This window comes from Sturnira hondurensis, unplaced genomic scaffold (assembly GCF_014824575.4).
Source record: "Sturnira hondurensis isolate 20B ecotype Veracruz unplaced genomic scaffold, ASM1482457v3 Scaffold0016663, whole genome shotgun sequence".
Lineage (NCBI taxonomy): Eukaryota > Metazoa > Chordata > Mammalia > Chiroptera > Phyllostomidae > Sturnira > Sturnira hondurensis.
In genome coordinates this window covers 15,629,606-15,648,976 of record NW_028089294.1, presented here as the reverse complement: position 1 = coordinate 15,648,976, position 19,371 = coordinate 15,629,606, and the positions used below count along the sequence as shown (strand labels likewise).

Genomic DNA, 19,371 nt, shown 5'->3' with positions numbered 1-19,371 from the left:
TAATCACCTCATATCTGTGTGGCTGCGCAAGGTGACAGGCCTGAGCTGGTGCCCTGACTCAGTCTCTCACTAGCTGCGTGGTCTTGAATGGGTTACAGAAAACTTTCTGGGCCTCAGTTTTCTCATCTGTAAAATGGAAATAATACCTAGTTCATAAAATGTTTTCTGAAGAGTCGATGAAAGGCCGTGACTAAAACACTCAAGACAGTGCCCCTGGTGCACAGATGCTCAGTGGACGTGAACTTTATCACTAGCCACTATCACCACCCCCACTATTGTTAACCACTGACTGCCACCATCACCACTAATGCCAGCTGCTTCGGGCTCCCAGAGCTGCTGAAAGGTCCCAGACACCTTCTCGTCCTCAACGCCCAGAGGGAGACCTAGAGGACAAAATGAGATGACGAGGAGGAGCAAAGAGGGAAAAAAAAAAGAAGGAAGAAGCAGCTGAAGTGAGCAAAGGCGCAAAGCCGGGGAGACTGGTCTCCAGGGCTAGACAGAGGTGGGGTTAGGGCCCCTCAGGGCTCAGCAGTAGGTAGGGAGAACCTGAGGACCAAAGAGACTTCCTGAGCCCTCTGGCTTGTCTCGGTCCAGGGAAGCTCAGGCAGGGCCACGCAGCCACCTCTTCCTGACTCCACGTGGCTTCCTGTGCTAGGAGGCTGCATAGAAGTGGAGTGGAAGAGACACGATCTTGTGTCTCTAAAGAGCTGACACTGGCTGCCCCTCTGCTTCCACTGGGGGCATGTTACTCAGAGCAGCGCTGCCCAGGCCCGCCCAGCTCTGGCCCTCCCCTCCCCCTGCCCCGTCCACAGCATCTGCTCCGTGCCAACTGGGACAGCTCTGCAGACACACGTGGGCCCCGGCAGCTGTAGATCTACTGCATGCCCAAAGGCTCAGTGCCACTACTTTGAGAACCAAACAGAGTCCCTCTGAGATTCCTGCTTTCTCCAGGGAGCATGGCCACTCCGAATGCCCAGGACCCTAGAACGTTGCAGGGCTCCAAGAATATCTCCTCCGGCCTCTTCATTTCCCACAGCAGGGGCTCTAGGCCCAGAGAAGGACAGGATATTGCCTGTGATCACACAGTGCCACAGCTAGAACCAGATCCCAGGTCTTGTGACTTCCATCCCTGTGCAAGAGTCCTGGGGCATCCACAGTGAACCGGGAACTGCCTTTGAATTTCAAGTTTGGTTCTAGCATTATGGACTGAGATAAAACCTTCTATGTCTCTGAGCCTCAGTTTCCACATCTGCAAAATAGGAATAATAATAATAACAACACCCCTTCCACAGGAAGGATGTATGAACTCACACAATAGAAGGCATAGAATTGCTTATTAATGACAAAGCCCTGTAGAAGTTGAACACGGGAATTATTGATGTTCTAGAACTTAGAGCACTGTGTATATTAAGGACTCAAAAATGTCTGTTAGTTGAATGGATGAATGTTTGAAGCATTGTGAGTGATGATCAAGGGCTCCAGAAGTGCTGATTTGTTTAGGTGGGTGAGATCAAGGAAGGCTTCACAGAGGAAGTGACTTTTGAGATGAGCTATGATGAAGGAGTCGAAGCCTATCAGGAGGGGAAAAAGGAAAGAAAGCATGAACAGTGTCCAGGAATGTGGAAATGCAGCTGTGGCCCTCCAATGGGCTGTGGATACCAATTCCACGTGCAGTCTGGGGCTCCAGACCCCGCTCAACACTCATCCCTCTCCACTACATTGAACAGGGAGTTAGCAATCTATTTATACAAATAACCTTCTAATCTAACTTCCCATTTGATAGGTATGAAGACTGAGGCTCAAGGAGCTGACACGCCTTAACAAAGGCCCTACCACAGGCTTAGCAAACGAGGGCCCAAACACAGCCCCCCACCTGTTCTTATAACTAGTGTTATTGGAGCATAGCCACACCCATTCATTTGTGTGTGACTGGCTGCCTTCTTGATACAATGGCACAGTTAGGTAGTTACATACAGACTATGAAACCTAAAATATTTATTGTCTGGTTCTTTACAGAAAAAAGTCCTCCACTGCCTGGACTACAGCAAGATGGGGCAGAGCTGGGACGGGAGCCAGGCCTCCAGTTCCCGGCTAGGTGCTCTTTAACCCTGTTCACCCTTGCCCCCCTGGGCCCCACCCCACCCCACCCCTGCAACATGGCCCAAAGGGTGAGATTTCAGCAGCCAGCCTCTGGGCGGGCTCAGCTCCAGGACACATGGTACGGCCAAGAGGGAAGCCCTGGGCTGGCCGCTGTTGCTCCATGACCTAATAGGGCTTCTTGCTGGGGGCAGGTCAGCCCTTTCTGGGGAAAGCTGACAAGGAGATGCCAACAGGCACCTGCTTCTCCTCCATGGGCAAAACAGGAAAAGCCAGAGAGTGTAAGTGTAGGACTCTGGCCAGCCGGGTGCGGGAGTTACAGGCATAGCCTTTCAAGAAGTTTACAGAGGAGGGCTGGCATCTCAGCAGATGGCTGAGTCCACTTTAAATCGCGCCGTAGAATTCCTTTCTCAATGCCAGGCTGTCCCTGGTGGATTCATGTAATTAAAACCCCACCAGATCCAATCTGTTAGAAGTTCTGTGTTCACACATGTCCTGTCCAGCTGGTCATAAGGATGCAGACAGACAACAGGCCTAGGTTGTGGCCACCTGGTACAGCAGCTGGCCTGGAACACACCCCATGGGCCCCAGGTTGGTGCCCAGCCCAGGACACCTGGGTTGCTGCCCTGTTCCATGACACTGCCCACTCCGGGCCTTGTACTCTGTCCATCTTCCCTGACTCCGCCCCTTTCCATCCTCAGTCTCATCTCTGATGCCTCCCCTCCTTAAATCACTCACTCCGCGTAGGTTTGTCAAATGCCAGCCACGTGCCAACCAAGCACTCTTTTTGGTGTGAGGAAAGAGCAGCAACAACAGAGACAAAAATCCCAGCCCTCATGGAGATTACGGTTTGAACCCACAAATACAAGAGCCGCTCACACACTGTGGGTCTACTCTCTCCTCCCTCCCCTTCCCCTTCTGAGCTCAGTGTGCTGCTAAGCCCTTGACAATGGACTTGCAGAGGCCTCCTGATGGACCCTCCTGCTCCCCATATTCCACTGCCAAGTCCTGCACAGGGATGCCAGGAAAATCCACCTCTATACATCTTGGACACGGACCTCCCCTCCCGAGGAGCCATCAGTGGCTCCTCATTGCCCTCAAGCCAAGGGTCAAGTTCCTGCGCCTGCCCTTCAGAGTCCTCCAAGCTTTAGCCCTTGCCTGCCTTACCAACCTTCACCCTCCAGTGAGCTTTCTGCTCCAAGGAAACCAGGCTTTCTGTTGTTGTTGCGTTGATAATGCTCGTTGCGGTTTATTTATAAAAGTGATAGGTTCCTGTAGGAAGTATAAAATATATCAAGGAAAATTCAAATTAATCATGAGCCCATAGTTCAGAGATAAACTCTATGAACTTTTTAGTATATTTCTTTCCAGCTTCTCTTTCTGAGTACGTGTGTATGTGTGTGTGTGTGTGTTGACACTTTTTTTTACATTTCTATATTCAGTGCGGGATCCCATTGTACAGAGAGGGCTCCACCCTACCATTTTTATTTAGCATTCTGTGGTGGTTTTCCATGTAATTAAGAGACTCCTCAAGAACAGCACTTTAATTGCTGCACGATATTCCAACACATAAATATACCTTAATATGTTTAACCAAGCCCTATAGTGAACATTAGGACTGTTTACAATTTTTCACAATGAAAATGCTGCTATAAATATTCTTGTTCATAAATCTTTGTTCCGCTCTCTGGTTGTTTTCCCAGCATGGATCCCTAGAAGCGCCACTGCAGGTTCAGTGGGCGGATGCGTTTCTAAGGTCCCCGATGCCCTTCGTGGAGCTGCCTGCCTGAGGGAGCGTGCTCTTCCCCTCTGCCCCCCAATATGTGAGGGGGCCCACCAGCCTCAGAAAGGCCTATTTTCTCCGCACTCCACCCAACTCCCTAGCATTGCATCTCTGCTTAGGCCACTCCCCTGTGTCCCCTGCGGTTCCCACCCATTCTTCAGAGCTCAGGGGCAAGACCACCTCCTCCGTGAAGCCCTTCCTGATATACCAACTGAAGTTCTCCACCTCTAGCCCTCCTTCAGCCCCTGTCTTAAATTCTTCCAAAAACATTTCTCACTGTTGGCCATGCGTTTACATCATTTGTGTCATAATAACCTCTTCTTTGTCCGGGATGCTTTCAAAGTGCTTCCACTGAGCTATTTCATTTGATTTGCCTTCAGACAGGAAGTGTTTTGAGATCAAGGACCATGGCTTGATCCTCTGGGTCTATTTATACTTAATCTGACCCCATCACCAGCCTCAAGTCTAGCCCTCGATTTACTGGAAGCCTTCACTGTTCCTTGGCCCACCCGAACAGACTTTAGGTTGCCCCCCTCTGCGGGGAAGACTGAGCTGGGACAGAGGGCCCTGGGTTCCAGTCTTGGCTCTATCACTGACTCACCTTGACTTAGAGCTGCTCCCTGCCCCCTTCTGGGCCTCAGTTTACGCATCTATAAAATGAGTGAGTTGAACACACTCCAGAACTGATTGCTCCCTCAGCCCCTGGCCCCAGGCACCCAGAGCAGCCCCAGGGTGCCCCTGAAGGGCCCCTTGTGCAAAACCACCCTCTGGGACAGGCCAGAGGGAGCTGGCCAGGGAGGCAGGCCTGGCTCCAGGCCAGGCTGTGTCTGCAAACACTGACCTTGGCTGCCGCAGGGATTTTCCATGACACCAGCACCCTCCCCCTCCACTCCCCCTAATCCTGTGGGTCTAGGGAGGGTGGGGGATGGGAGTGATGACGGCCATTCTATGCCAGGCGACCCTGAATCAGAGTAATAGAAGCACCTGTGGATGGTAGCGAGCTCAAGGAGAGAGAGACGAGAGAGCAGTGGGCCTGCACTGCAAAGTCTGGGAGGAAAGCAGAGACAGGAGAGAACTTGCTGGTGGGGAGTGGGGAGAAGAGCTGAAAGAGTAGCTGGGAAGATGGGAAGAGAGGCCTTAGAAAGGGGGAGGGTGGGGGAGGGAGGGTGCTGTGCTCCAGAGCTGTCCTTCCCAGGAGCTCTGGCCTAGAGGGGACAAACTCCAGACCCAGTTCTGCACACTGGTCCCTCCCCCGAGCCCAGGTTCTTGAGGCCCTGGTGGCTTCCCAGGCCTTGCACAGGCCTCAGTCAGGCCCTGAGCAGGGGGGATTCCTTCTGGGGCCCTGACACTGATCCCCTTTTGCAAGGGCCTCTGGGCCACAGGGAGGGCAGGAGATATGAGTCACTGAAGGCTCTCTGCCAAGGCCACCACCCTGCCCCCTGCTGGTGTCTAAGGGGAGGTTTCTCTCATCCACATCCCAGACTTGGAGGCTGTCTGGCTGAGCCGCTGCTCCCGGCAGGCCTTGTGCAGGACACCGAGGGGACTCACTGGCCCTCCAGGAACTCATGCCCTGCTGGACTCATCTTCGAGCCTGAGTGCACAAGTTCCAGGCATTTGAGGAGGGCAGACAGGCCCCTCCAGCTCTGGAAAGGAATGTTCTTAGAAAAGGAGGTGTCTGTGCTGGATTCTAAAGGAGGGAGACGGCCTGGACTTCTCCCCACTGCACCAAGCAGGACAGCCCCCTCTGTCCCTCCGGAGGGCCTAGGTACCTCTACCTTCTGCCTGGTCTCCTTTACCACACCCCGTAGGCTCCTCGGAGACCCTGTCCTACTTCCTGCTGCCATCTCCAGGGCAAAGGGGCAGCTCCTGGTCTGTGCCTCAGGGCCCTGGGGAGGCGGGGCTCTTGGTGGGCCTTTCTGAGGTGCTGCTCTGGCTCAGGCTCGGCAGGAGAGCCCGGCTCCTCTCTGGGGCAGCTGCGTCTAACAGCCCGTCCCCGGGAGCTGCCTCTGCCTCCTTCCACCCCCACTCCTCTCTGGCTGTGCCCCAGCCCCAAGCAGCGCCCTCAGGTCAGGCCCCTTCCCTGTGTCCAGCTTTGCATCAGCCCAGCTTGGCCCAGAGTTCACGGTCTCTGGGCACCTCGCACCCCAGGTCACTGTTCCATCTTCCCTTCGGGCAAACATTAGCCCGGCCAGCACCAGTATTTACATTAGATAACTAGGTCTGAGGGGAATCAGGAAACAGCTGCAGCCAGGCATTGCCAAGGGCTGTGCGCCCCTGATCTATGGAAGGGCTGAGCCAACCAGAGAAGGGACATCAGAGAATCTCAAGTCCTGGAAGGGCTTAGATGCCACAGAGGAGAGCTCCCCAAACCGTGCCCCAGGGAATCCTTGTCCAGCAACGTGTATTGGGAGGAAAGTGCGGGAAGGTCAAACAAGTGGGAAAATTCAGCCTTTTCTCCCAACTTGGACTGCCCTTGCGTGTTTAAACAGGTGCGTGGCTCTGATAAAGCCGACACAAATGAAATGGCCATGAATTCTGTTAAATTCAGCCTTCCTGCAATTTCATTTAACTGAGCACCTCTGTTCTCACCTGAGAGTTAGTAACTGTCCGTGAAACTGGTCTCCCACGAAATTCACTTTGGTAAACACTATCACGGGATGAGGATGCTGAAAAGAGCTGTAGAGTCCATCAAAATATTCATCCTAATGATGTGTGTTTATTGATCCCAAGGTCCTAAATATTTTAAGTCTACTAACGCGCCCAATCCCACAGCAACTCGGCGAGGGAGAGTTCCCGTCGCACAGACGAGGAAGATGAGGCCCTCAGAGGAGTTACCGTGGCTGGAGCTGAGAGCTGTTTGGCTCCAAAGGCCAGACTCTCATCCACGCCTCAGATCCCCTGTAGGAACTACAAATCCTGTTTTCAGTATTTCCAAAGCGCAATAATACCTTGGTTCAGTCTCATAAAGTCAGTTATCCCATGCTAATCAAAGGTTGTGATTGGCAGACATGTTCTTAATGAATTTTGATGGGAAAATAATTAGTGCTGTCCAAGTTATTTATTTGGTGCCTGTTCTGTGTGGCAGCTATGCTGCCCTGATTGACATATGGTACTTCACAAATCAGATCTTTCAAAATTTAGGCTCTATATGAGTGAACAGGAAGAAATAATAAAAGGGACCCATTGCAAGGAAAAAAGATGGGAATCTTTCTTCTTGCCCTATCCTCCCATGTCACAGATGAGGGAAACTGAGGCCAGAGAAGGAGAAGGCCTTGCCCAAGGCACAAAGCTAGTTATAGTCAGGGTCAAGTCAGAACCTCCACCCTGACCCCATCTCCTGCCTCCTAGCCCTATTCTCTTTCCCCGCCCAAGGCTGTGGCCAGCCTTCTGGCTTTGTGGCACGAGGTCAGCCACACAGGCTGGCAGGCACATGAGCCAATGGGGAGTGGGCATCTGAGGTCAGTGGGGAGCAGGCAACTGAGCCCTGTCCAGCCAAGGCCATTACCAAGGCTCAGACTGGTCATTTGTACTTTGACAAGAAGGAAACGGGCCACAGGGAGAGAAAGCCCACCAGGAGGCATGGCTGGGCCCCCGCCTTCTACATCTCCCTAGAAGGCAGAGCTTCGGCTGGTTTCCGAGTTCCTTGGTGATGCCGGCAGGAAAATGGGAGAACTGAGGCCCAGGGATGCCCATCTCACTTCTCATTTTTCCTCCTGCCCCCAGATATTCATAATTAATATTTATGTCCAGCACCTGGCTTCCTCCGGTGACGTGCACGCCTCCAGCTAGGTTCCAGGAGCACCTCTTCGCCAAGTCGCTCCCTCTCAGGGACTGCTGGGCCACGGTGGAATGAGCAGGTCAACCTTGGTCACACTGAGCCAGAGGGCAGAGGACAGAGCACTGAGTTCAGAACTCAGTATCCTGGGTTATAGTCCTGTCTCTGCCATTCACTAGCTTTGTGACCTTAAGAAGGTCACTTCCCTCTGTGGGCCTCCATTTCCCCATCTGCAGGATAGAAGGAATGAGCCACATGATTGCTAAGGGCCTCTCTGGCCCTTAGAACCTTTAAGTTGATGGAGGATTCGGGCAGGGTGGCTGGGGCTGGGGAGGTGGGGACAGCCCTGGGGACAGAGCTCTGAGAGATAGCCACTGGAGTCTGAGCAAGAGTTCTGGCTGGTCAGTCCATAGGATAGTGTGAAGGAGGGTCTCCAGATGGCAGCCTCTGTGTGTATCAGTGACACATGAGGACAGATGGAATCCCTCACGGGGAGATGCAGGGCTGGACAAGAGGGAGAAGATGGCAGCTACCTTCTGCCCCATTCTCCCTCATAAACCCAAGCCCGGCATGGGCATTGACCAGGCAGGCAATGGGCCGGCTGGCAGGCAGACAGGCCTTACCAAACTCCCAGTCACTTCCCAGACCTCCCAGGGTCCCCTGGGAATGGCTCCACCCCAGCTGGCTCCCCTCCGAGCGGAGTGCCCACGTAAGCAGGCCCTCGCAGCTCGTGTCCTTTCGCCCAGTGACAGCAGAAGAGGCAAAGGGGCAGGGGTGTGCTGACCCTGGGCCCGACGCTTGCAGCAGCGTCTGATTCCCTGGGCATGGTGCTGCCGTTGCCACTTCTGCCATGCCCAGCTCACGGCCATGCCCAGCTCTCGGCCGTGCCCAGCGACAAGGCCTCAGGTAGAGGGCTCCCCTCTTGGGGTCCCCATTTCCCATCCCAGTCACCCTTTCTGGGCAATGAACTGGCTCTGAAGCATCAGAATGAGCGATGAGTCAGAAAGTCCTAGAGACCTTGGCCAACTCACAAGCCCTCTCCAGCCTTTATTATTCCTACTAGCAAATGGAGTGGGTTATAATAATAACCTTGTAGTGGGACATTTTTGAGAATTAGAGTTAAAAGTGGACCTGAAGGATAAGACCTTAAGCCTCAGCCTGTGGTAGGAAATGAGGGTGCGCCCTGGGAGCATCTCAAGGGTGAGGCCCATCCAGGCTGGGGCCACCCTGCACAGGACAGTGGCTGCAGTGAGGCGTGAGGCTCTGGCGTGAGCGGAGCCTTTGGTTAAGCCTGGATGCATGGCTTGCTCTGAAAATCACGGCATTCAGCAGGAGGCAGGCCCTTCTGGCTGGGAGACAGGGGAAGCATGGGGCACTCAGGACCTGGGCAGGCAGGGGCGGAGAGGAGGACCATCCAGGGGAAGAGGTGGCTGTCTTGTCTGCTAGGATGTGGGCTGTGTTCAGATCAGGGAGAGTCCCCCTGAAGCTGGGGGGCTTTGTGGGCAGTGAGGCTGCCGGGTAGGTGCGCGCTGGGTCTTCCTAAAGGATGCTGAGCCAGGTGAAGTCACGGCCTATGAGCAAACACGGGGTGTGGTGGTGGTGATGGCCAGAGGGGTTCCTTTGCCCTGACGGTGGGATGTGGCTGCCTGACCCTGCAGAGACTCCCCCCACCCCCAGGACTGCACTCGCAGGTCAGCTGCCCCGTGAGGTTCTTCCACTGCTGCTTCCGTCAGACACTCCACGGATTCCAAAGTACTTCCACACAGTCTCTCCTCTACCCCCGAGACTGCTCTGCCAGGCGGCCAGGACAGGGATTAACAGCTGTAGTTCAACACCTCCCCGCCCCCCTAGAGTGCACAAAGGTAAGAGTGGTCCAGCGAGGGGGGGTGGATTTGCCCAAGGTCACACAACCAGCATGTGGTCAGGCTGGGGCTGAGCCCTGGCCGCCCAATCCCTATCCAGCCCCATCCACAGTGCCAGGCCCTCCCCCACACCGTGCTCGGTGTGCTGGCCTGGGGGACAGGGAAGGACAGGATGAGAAGCAGCTCTGGCTCAGGGCCTGCCCAGCTGTCGAGGTGAGTTGTGATCTGGCTGCCATGGCTGAGCTGGCGGGCACAATCTGTTCTCACTCTGCTGAGACGCGGACAGGCAGCCATGGTGGCTCAGCAGCTCAGCCGTCCAGGCCCCTGGCAGAGGGTGACGAAGTTGCCAGCTCGATGCCAGGATTGGGAGACGGGACAGCCCATTCTCAGAGTAGCCCATAGCCTTGCACACCCCAAGCAGCTGTCCCCAGACCTTCCTGAGCTCTAAGACTCCAATGACCTTGGGCTGACAGAGGTGTCCACTTTCCTGGAACCGAGCTGACCCCCAGCCCAGGTGCTCTCTTGGCAACATGAGGGCGATCTGGGTCTTTGCCCATTATGCATCTGAGTGAGCTGTTACTGGGCACTTGGTATGTACCAGGCTCTATTATCTCACTGTTATCCCACTATTTCATTATCTCACTATAAATACATTATCTCACTCTTTCTCCCCAAAGGCCCTATGAGGCAGGTGCTGCTCATTAGCCCCATTTTATAGATGTGGAAACTAAGGCCCAGAGAGGTTTAAAAACACACACACAGAGTCCATGACAGAGTAAAGATCTGAATTCAGATCAGACACCAAAGCACACAGCATCCTGCCCTGCCTCATCGAACGTGTTTTGGGTACATCACCTGGGCGTGAACTAGAAAGGAACATGACAAGGACCAGCAGTGCCCACCCTACAACCCTAAGCTCCTGTTTCACTGTACGTGTCTGGTTGGTGGCCCTGGGGACAGAGTCGGGGTGGTGGTAGTATTGGCCTGGACTTCAAAGCTGAACATTCCGTGCCACTCCAAGCAGAGATCACTGCCAGCTGGGAAGAATCCAGACAACTGCATGGAAGAAGCAGCATTCGGTTAAGTTTTGATCAGGCTTAGAAAGGGGAAAATTTGGAAAGACTGCCAGGATTCCTTTATTATAATAATACTGTTAATACAAGTAGTAAATATCTTAACAGCCCAATGCAGGAGGAAGACCAGGACCAGTAGTCTTCATTTTACAAATGAGGGACCGTGCTCAGAGAGGGAAGGTAGTAGCCTAAGGTCACACAGCCATTGGTGACAGGGTCAGAACGTGTGCCCAGGTCTTCTGAGTTCCTACCCAGGGTCCTTTCCCCTTCTGGTCACCAGACAGAACTTGTGACTAAAGGCCATCTGATGCTTGGTTGGGGGGGATGCTGCTGCCTCTGCCTGGCTTCTGGGCTCTGTGGGGGCTGGTGGGGCCTATGGGGTCTGTGGGGACAAGAGTGGGCAGAGACAAGGGGTCTCTGCTAGTGGTAGTAACATCTGGAAGGACATCCAGGGCTCCTGTTTTGACGAGGACAATGCCACTTTCCCCCTGAGGACAGACCCTACTTTGGGCCCAGGCACAGACAATGGCCCAGAGGCCCAGACTGGGGCTGATAAGAACCCTGAAGCACTGATTCATCCAGCTAGGGAGAGAGTGAGGAGAAGGCACTGTCTCCTTTCTTCTTTGCTGGTCCTGGTGGGCCAGCTGCCTCGGGATATTGGGGGAGGGGATGTCTCCGAGGGAAGTCATCAAGGAGCCATCCATGCCTCAGTTTCCCTCTCTCCGCCCTGAATCATGGGATCTCGGGAGCTATTCAGTACAAGCTTCTCCTCTTAGAGTCAAGGAAACTGAGGCCCAGAGAGGACTAGGCATGGGAGCAAAGCCCACAGACACCAGCTAGAGCCCAGATCTCCTCACTGGCTCGCCAGCGCCCTGCACATCGCCCCCACCTCCGGATGAAGTTCCCGGCAGCCCCACAGATCAGCTCCTTCTCCAGGCAGAAAAGACAGGTCAGGTCTTTGAAGCCAAGCAGTTCAAACAAACACTGGTAGCTCTGCTTCCAAACAGTGTGACCTTCTACCGACCCCATGGAGTCGACACCAGAGTAACAGAAAAGCAACAGCAAGGAGCTAGCACAGAGCATGGGGTATACGCCCGAACTGTGTGTTGTCCTCTCTTTGGCTAGAAGGAAGGAGAGGCCAGACCCCACAGGGTGGGGGAGGCACAGAGCAGAGAAGACAGGCAGGGGCAGGGTTTCTGGAAAGGCGGGCCCATAACTCTCGCTTTCTCTCCTCTCCCACTGCTTTCCCCCAGGCTACGGCCACGCAGCGCCCAGCACAGATGGCGGCAAGGTGTTCTGCATGTTCTATGCGCTGCTGGGCATCCCGCTCACGCTGGTCATGTTCCAGAGCCTGGGCGAGCGCATCAACACCTTTGTGAAGTACCTGCTGCACCGCGCCAAGAGGGGACTGGGCATGCGGCGCGCCGACGTGTCCATGGCCAACATGGTGCTCATCGGCTTCTTCTCCTGCATCAGCACGCTGTGTATCGGCGCCGCCGCCTTCTCCTACTATGAGCACTGGACCTTCTTCCAGGCCTATTACTACTGCTTCATCACACTCACCACCATCGGCTTCGGCGACTACGTGGCGCTGCAGAAGGACCAGGCGCTGCAGACGCAGCCGCAGTACGTGGCCTTCAGCTTCGTATACATCCTCACGGGCCTCACGGTCATCGGCGCCTTCCTCAACCTCGTGGTGCTGCGCTTCATGACCATGAACGCCGAGGACGAGAAGCGCGACGCCGAGCACCGCGCACTGCTCACGCGCAACGGGCAGGCGGGCGGGAGCGGCGGCGGCAGCGGCAGCGGCGGTTTGGGCGCGGATGGCAGCGCGCACACCACCGACACCGCCTCCTCTACGGCCGCCATAGGCGGCGGCGGGGGCAGCGGCGGCGGCGGCGGCGGCGGCGGCTTCCGAAATGTCTACGCTGAGGTGCTGCACTTCCAGTCCATGTGCTCGTGCCTCTGGTACAAGAGCCGTGAGAAGCTGCAGTACTCCATCCCCATGATCATCCCGCGGGACCTCTCCACGTCCGACACGTGCGTGGAGCAGAGCCACTCGTCGCCGGGAGGGGGCGGCCGCTACAGCGACACGCCCTCGCACCGTTGCTTGTGCAGCGGGGCGCAGCGCTCTGCCATCAGCTCCGTGTCCACAGGCCTGCACAGCCTGTCCACCTTCCGCGGCCTCATGAAGCGCAGGAGCTCCGTGTGAACGGCCGCGTGGGGCCTGGAGCATTTGGGAGCGCGGGCTGCGCGGGGTTCCTGCCTGGAGGAGCAGCAGGGGTCGGCGAGGGGGCCACCCCAGCCGCCTTCAGCCCGTGGGCCACCCTACACATCCCTCACCACCCTCCCCGTCTCCCCCCACCCTTCTCCGACTGTGCCTGCTCGCACCAGCCAGCAGGAGCTGGGGCTCTGAGGACCCCTGGAGCCCCTATCTGTGCCCTGCAAATTCCGAGAAATGTGAAACTTGGGGGGAAGGGAGGGGAAAGCAGACGCTGGGAGCCTCCCCATCCCTTTAGAAATCAAAAGAGATCCCCGGTTCTCAGAGGCCCTGCTGGTACCCAGACAACCCCACCCCCACCTCCTCTGTCCGGAGGGAACTTCCTGTGTGTTCCTCATACGTTTGCATCTCTATTTATACCTCTGTCCTACCGGGTCTCCCACCCTCCCATGGCTCCAGAAGCCAGGGTGTCTTTGTCTAGGTCACCCCTACTCAGTCCACTGCCCTTCCTCATCCCCTGTTGTGTCTCCCAAGCTCCCACGACCTTCTGTGTTGTTTTGCATGGCTTTGCAGTTATGAGAAAGTGGAAACCCAGCAGTCCCTAAAGCTAGACCCCAGCGGGCAGGCAGACAGAAGCAAGGGCAGGCAGGCTACAGGAGGGGCAGGGAAGGGAAGGCAGAGGCAGCAGCCCTCGGGTCTGCAGGGTGGTCCAGCCGGCAGGTGAGAACTAAGTGGCCTCCAGTCAGATTCTCAGAGGGGGCAGGTGGAGTCTAGCCTTCCAGACACTCCCCTTGGATCAAAAAGGTCTCTACTTGCCATCCTGGCCACGGCTCACCGTTACCAACTCAGACAAAATAAGTTTTGGAGTAAGTTTTAGCCTCTGAAAACCTTATCCTGACTATCCATCATCTGAGTCCCACAGCACTCCAGTGAGGTCACCAGGGTAGGAGTTCTCATGCCCCCTTTTGCAGATGATAGTGAGACACAGACAGGCGTTTGGGACTTGCCCGAGGTGACACAGACAGCAAAAGGCAAAGGGGAACAAGAACCCAGGCTGCTTGCTCCCAGGCTGAGTGCTCATTCCTTCCAGCTCCTCTGCCCGCTCGTGAAAGCAAAGCTCCTGCCCTGTACACTGGCGTCGCGCGGGCACCTGGGCCTAAAATGGGCCCAGAACCCAGGACTGAGCCAGGAGGGGAGCTCAGCCTCTACTCTGTGGTCAAGAGGCAGGGCTCTGAATGGACCCCTGAGGCAGGGTAGGACCCCTGAGTTAGACTACCTGCTTACAACTAGGGGAGTCCTTGGGACCAAAGCAAGCAGGATGGGGCCTCGTGGAGAAAAGGCCAGAAGCTGGCTCTCCAAAAATTTGGGAGTTGGACACAGCAGCCTAGAGGACTAGCATGGCATGTCCTGCAGGGACCTTGTCCCTGACCCCACAGCCAGTGTTCGTGCCTATGTCCCAAGGCTGGAGATAAGCTAAGGCTGCAGCAAAGAATGTCCCTCCCGGGTGGGGAGCTTGGAGTTGGCCTGCCCACTGCCTACCACCTGCAACCCAGAAGCCCAGACGGAGAGCAGTGGATGGGGCCCCACAACTGGAGCTGGAACTGTGACTCGGGATAGCATCAACGGATGGATGAATGAGGGGCTTCTCCCCCCTCAATGCTGCCCTCATGCTCTTCCCATGTCAGTTCCTTAACACCGCTAAGCGAGGCCAACCCTGGCACTGAGGAAAGCTGGAGCAGGGGGCCCACAGGGTGCTCAGCCTTAGCCCAACCCCGGCCACATACTCAGCCTCTGGGAACCCCGGGAGGGAGGAAGTCTGGCCCAGCCTGTGTGTGAGTCCTGTCTCAGTGTGGAGGAGCTGGCTGCCCACGTGCCAAGGAGAGCAGGCCCAGAATCTGGGGGTGTCCTCTGTGTCTATGCCGGAGTGGGGAGCAGTGCTGGCTGCCTCTGTCCTGTGTGTGACCCTGCCCTCGAGGGGTCCCGTCCTGTCAGTCCCGAGGGAGTCACAACCAAAGTTGCAAGGAGATGGTGGGGAAGGAGGCTAAACGGCCCTGACTGGGCGGGCAGACCGCTCGGTCTCCGGTCTCTGGTCTCTGGCTGGGTCTTTCCCAGGGACCTGGAAGGCCAGTGTCGCTTCCCACCCCCCCGCCCCTCTCGCTGCAGGCAGCCTTTCTGCTTCCCCAATGCCTTATGCCTGGGCACACTGCCACAGAATATGCAATACGTGTGGGCGACATGCCCCCACGCCCACACCCCCACCCCGGGCAGCCCCTGGACCCCAAAGGCTGCGGCTGCCATGGCCTACTTTTAGCCCCTTCTGCCTATCTGTCTTCACACTGAGAATGGCGCCTAATAAATGCTGTCCATGGAGACCAAGCTCCGACTCAGCTGCCTCTGTCGTCGCAGACCGTGAGCGCTGCCAGAGAGCAGCCATCCGCTGCCCCACCCCCACCCCTATACACTCACCAGGGTCTACAGACACACCCAGCTAAGGCACTGAGGGCCAGCTAGACCTGTGCTGCCAGAGGCCTCAGGGAGAAGCCTGGGCACAGTACTGGCTTCCCTTTTGTGATTTCCTTCAAGACCCAGAATTTCTGTGTCACCCTGGAACAGCTATACTAACAAAACAATACCTTAGGAAAATAATCACCTGGTCCAGTTCTCCCCTTGTACATGAGTAAACTGAAGCCCAGAAAGGGTAAGTCACTTTCCCTGGGTCACACAGCAGTTGAGTGGCCGGCCCAGGATTAGAACCAGAATTGGGGATGCCAAGTCCAGTGCTCCCCCTTCTTAGACAGCCTGCAGCGTCTGACTGGACACCCTCCAGCTGACAGTGACAGCCAGGAGTGGGAAGGCCCTTTCCTTCCCGCAGGGCCTTCCAGGCTCAGCAACTTGATTGACACACACACACAAAATGCCCCTTTCAAAGGGACACACATCACAAGCACCTCTCTTCGGGACACATTTTTCTCTGCAGTGACAACTTGGCTGGGACTGGACCCCGGAGCCCAGGGCAGACCTGGACAGCAGTTGCACCCTGACCAGCTGGTGCCAGCCCCTGGAATCAGCTAGCCAGTGGCTTTGAGATGTTGCTGAGTGAGACACAGAGTAAGGCCTTTTGCGCTGCAACCCTGCACCCACCTACCTCTCCTTCGTGGAGCAATGCCTAACCCCTCCTACATGCAAAGCAAAGCATTCTACGACATTCTGTTCTAATTCAGGCTATAGAATGCTGGTCACAACCTACTAAATTTATTTCTCTCCCCATTAATGTTTTGATCCCTGCAGATTGAAAAATACTGGAGAAATAAAGGGGGTCAGGGTAGGGGCACTTTCTCCCAGTCTTCCCACCTACCCACATAAGTCAACTGAAAGAGAGAGAGAGAGAGAGACAGAGAGAGGCAGAGAGACAGAGAGAGAGATTTATTGGGGATTTGGGGATCAAAGAAAGAAGCAGTGGCCCCTGCACCACCACTACCCTCCACCCCACCCCAGGGGGTGGAACACAGTGTCACAGTGCTCCTGGCTGCTTCCTGCAGCTGCTGGCAGGCTCCTGGGACAGAGTCCTCATTGGCTGGTGGCCTCAGCTCCCATTGGCTCACCTACACCTAAGACCACCTTGTCAAAAGCCTGGGCTTCCTGCCTACAGCCCAATGAGCTGCCTCTGACTCTCTTAGGACAACGGCAGCAGAAATGTCATTTCTGAGGTCAGCAGTGACCAGTACAAGATTGCTTTTACTTTCTTAAACAGTTTCTGCAGAACGCAAACGTGCTGACGGTTGCCCTCCTTTCTTCATCACCCAAGACAAAATAACCAAAGCTCGAAGGAATCCTGGCAGGGCAGTGTTCATTCACCCCAGTCTTCCCAGGGGTGATCAGATTTGTGGCAGCAGTGATTTGCATGCCAGCCCCTGCCCACAGCTCCTAAGGGCTCAGAATTGCCCCAGTCCCAGCATGGGCTCTTTGTCTACAGGTGATGCCAGACTGCCCTCCTCACTCCCACAGAGCATCTGAGGCATCCTGCACTAAAAATTACGTGTACAGCGTTGCCAAAAGCAGAGTGGGGGCGGGGTATCAATACACCAAGATCCCAGCTGATATGGTTACTCCATGTGAGAGTCAGATGGAGACAGAAGCTTCCTGGGAGCCGAGAGAGGAAGAGGCCTACATCAGCAACTCGCCCCCAAACCTTTCCCATCATACACCTCATAGAGGAGGGCTCCTGGGTCAAAGGAACCTGGGGAAACACTGTGCACATCACTCATGCACAGCACGGCACAAGGCATCTGAGTTTAGAAAGGTTCTGAAAAGCGCTGCAGCCAGCACAGCTGCTTATGCCAGCTGACCCCAGCCTCGCCCGACCCACGCCCAACACCTGCCCCTCTGTGTCTGCAGTACCTCTCCGGGTCCTATGCTCCACTGAGCAAGTCCGGGGAAATGTTGGTCTCTTGAAGTCTCTTTGTCTGATGAAGAGAGAAGGCCGATCCTCCCCTCCATAAATTCTAAAAAGAGTTTAGTTTACAAGCCTTTCCATAACTGAAGGCCGTGACATTACCAAGTACATATTTTATTCTCCATTACGTGTCAGCTGCAGCCAAGGCTCAGAGCCAGGATCGGACAGTGGGCTGGAGACAGAACTGGGGTTTGAGCCCAGGCGCAGTGGCTCTGAAGCATTCTCGGTCACCCACCTCCCTGTGTCCTGTCCCCAGGCTGGCCCAAGTCTTCAGCGAAGGTTAGCCAGAAGTCACAGAGCTGTTGTGGGACATGCCACTTCTCGTGCAGAACCTTGGTGAGAGGGGAGGCTGTAACCTCCAATGTCACCTAAAATGTCAAAGGTGGCAGATTCTGACAGAAGTAAGAAATCCCGTCCCACTCAGCTCCCCGCCCTGGCATACCCAGGACCTAGGACCTAACTCCTCTGAGAGGCTCAGAACTCCCCCCAAGCCCAACAGCCTCCCATGACTCATCCCAGGAAGCCAGGGAAGGACTTCTTCAGGACAGACAGATTGCTGGAGAAAGGAGTATGTGCCCATGTGGACCACTAGTTGCCCCTCCCTGGGGCATACCTGACCATCTCCTGAGAAGCCGATGCCCGAGCCCCACTCCCAAAGTCTGTTAGACTCCATTTCCCGAGGGGCCCCTGAAGAGCCCAGACTATAGTCGACACAGTCCCCCCCTCTTGCCCAGGTGACAGTGATGCTAGAAGTACAGAGCCTTAGGCACTGTCTCCACCTCCATCAAAGACTGCAAAGAAATACACACACACACACACACACACACACACACATTTCTCCTGACCCCTGGCCCAGCTCCTTCTTTTCAAAGACAGAGATTTTTGTTTACAGAGAGGAAGTGAAATGCTCAAGGTCACAAAACAAGATAATGGTGCAGCCGGGATTAGTAACCAGACAGCCCAACTTTCCACCCTCCCCGCCCCCACCAGAGCCCAGAGCTAGGGCCCAGGCATCTCTGACTCCGATTTCGGATGAAAGCTGCTAATCTCTGCAGTTGAGTCATTCTCATGCTGGAAATTTCCCACATCTAGGTCTGGACAAACACTGAGAAACTCACATCTCCACCCGCCAGCCTCCCAGCTGCAGGGGAGGGGGCCCTGCGGGTGGCACTGCCCCACTAGGGCAGAGACTGTGGTGGAATTGACCTCCATGATCTTCTCTGGTCCTGAACTGCCCAAGAATCCATATTAATGGCATTTTCCATGCTCTCACTTTGGTCTCCCATTTAGTCCCGGGGTGACTCTGTGACTTCAGTAAGGATGAACACACCCATTTTGCAGATAACAGCACTGAAGCTCAGAGAGACTCAGGGTCCAGAGAGCAGAGATTGTTCCCCAGTCCCCTCCGTTTCTGAGTGTTGACTAGACCACCAGGCATTTCCTTGGCAGCACAGCCCAAGCCACACAGCTTGACGAACTAGATCCCCCAGGTTGGGGAGCCCCCAGGCAGATGCGGCTCACAAAACCCATCCTCGAAAGAAGACAAGGGATTATAAACACGTAGCCCACTGTCCAGCACTGCCCAGAGCCCTGGCCTTTGAACCAAAGGCAGCAGAGTGTCCAGCTAATGAACCCTGACCTTGGCCCTTCCTAGGGAAAAGATGATGCCTTTGACCCAGGTCACCTGCCCTGATCCACACGCTTGCACAGTTCTTGTTCCCTGAAGAGGGAGCACGTGACCAGGCCCTCCCTGACCTCAGAATAGTCTGGTCCGGCCACTGGATCAGGGCTGCAGGAAGAAGGCCCACACTCCCGGGCTTGTCCCGGCCCTGTCCCGGCCCCAGCCCTGTCCCGGCCCCAGCCCTGTCCTGGCCCCAGCCCTGGGCTCTGAGCGGCACCGTCCTTCAGGTTCGCGTGGGTCCAGGGGCGCTGCCGTTGTGTGCCCTGCCCTCACCTCCAGGGTAGAAACTCTCCTTCTGCCCTCATTCCAGGCCAGAAAAACTCTACAAACTTCTGGTTGCCAGGGGCTACTGTGCAACTAGTGCCTGCTTCTCTCCTAAGGGAACCACCAGGGAGTTAAGGCTCCTTCATTACTGAGCACCTACTA

The 19,371-nt window shown here is 55.6% G+C and overlaps 1 protein-coding gene across 1 annotated transcript in view; it reads left to right on the top strand.

The window, feature by feature from the left end:
- Positions 1 to 15,180, top strand: part of KCNK3 (potassium two pore domain channel subfamily K member 3) — a 37,493-nt gene extending 22,313 nt beyond the window's left edge. Inside the window, exon 2 of the mRNA XM_037066759.1 lies at positions 11,844 to 15,180. Within this exon, the coding sequence (XP_036922654.1) occupies positions 11,844 to 12,802 (959 nt within the window). The 3' untranslated portion in view covers positions 12,803 to 15,180. The remainder of the gene's footprint in view (positions 1 to 11,843) is intronic.
- The last annotated feature ends 4,191 nt before the right edge of the window (positions 15,181 to 19,371 follow it).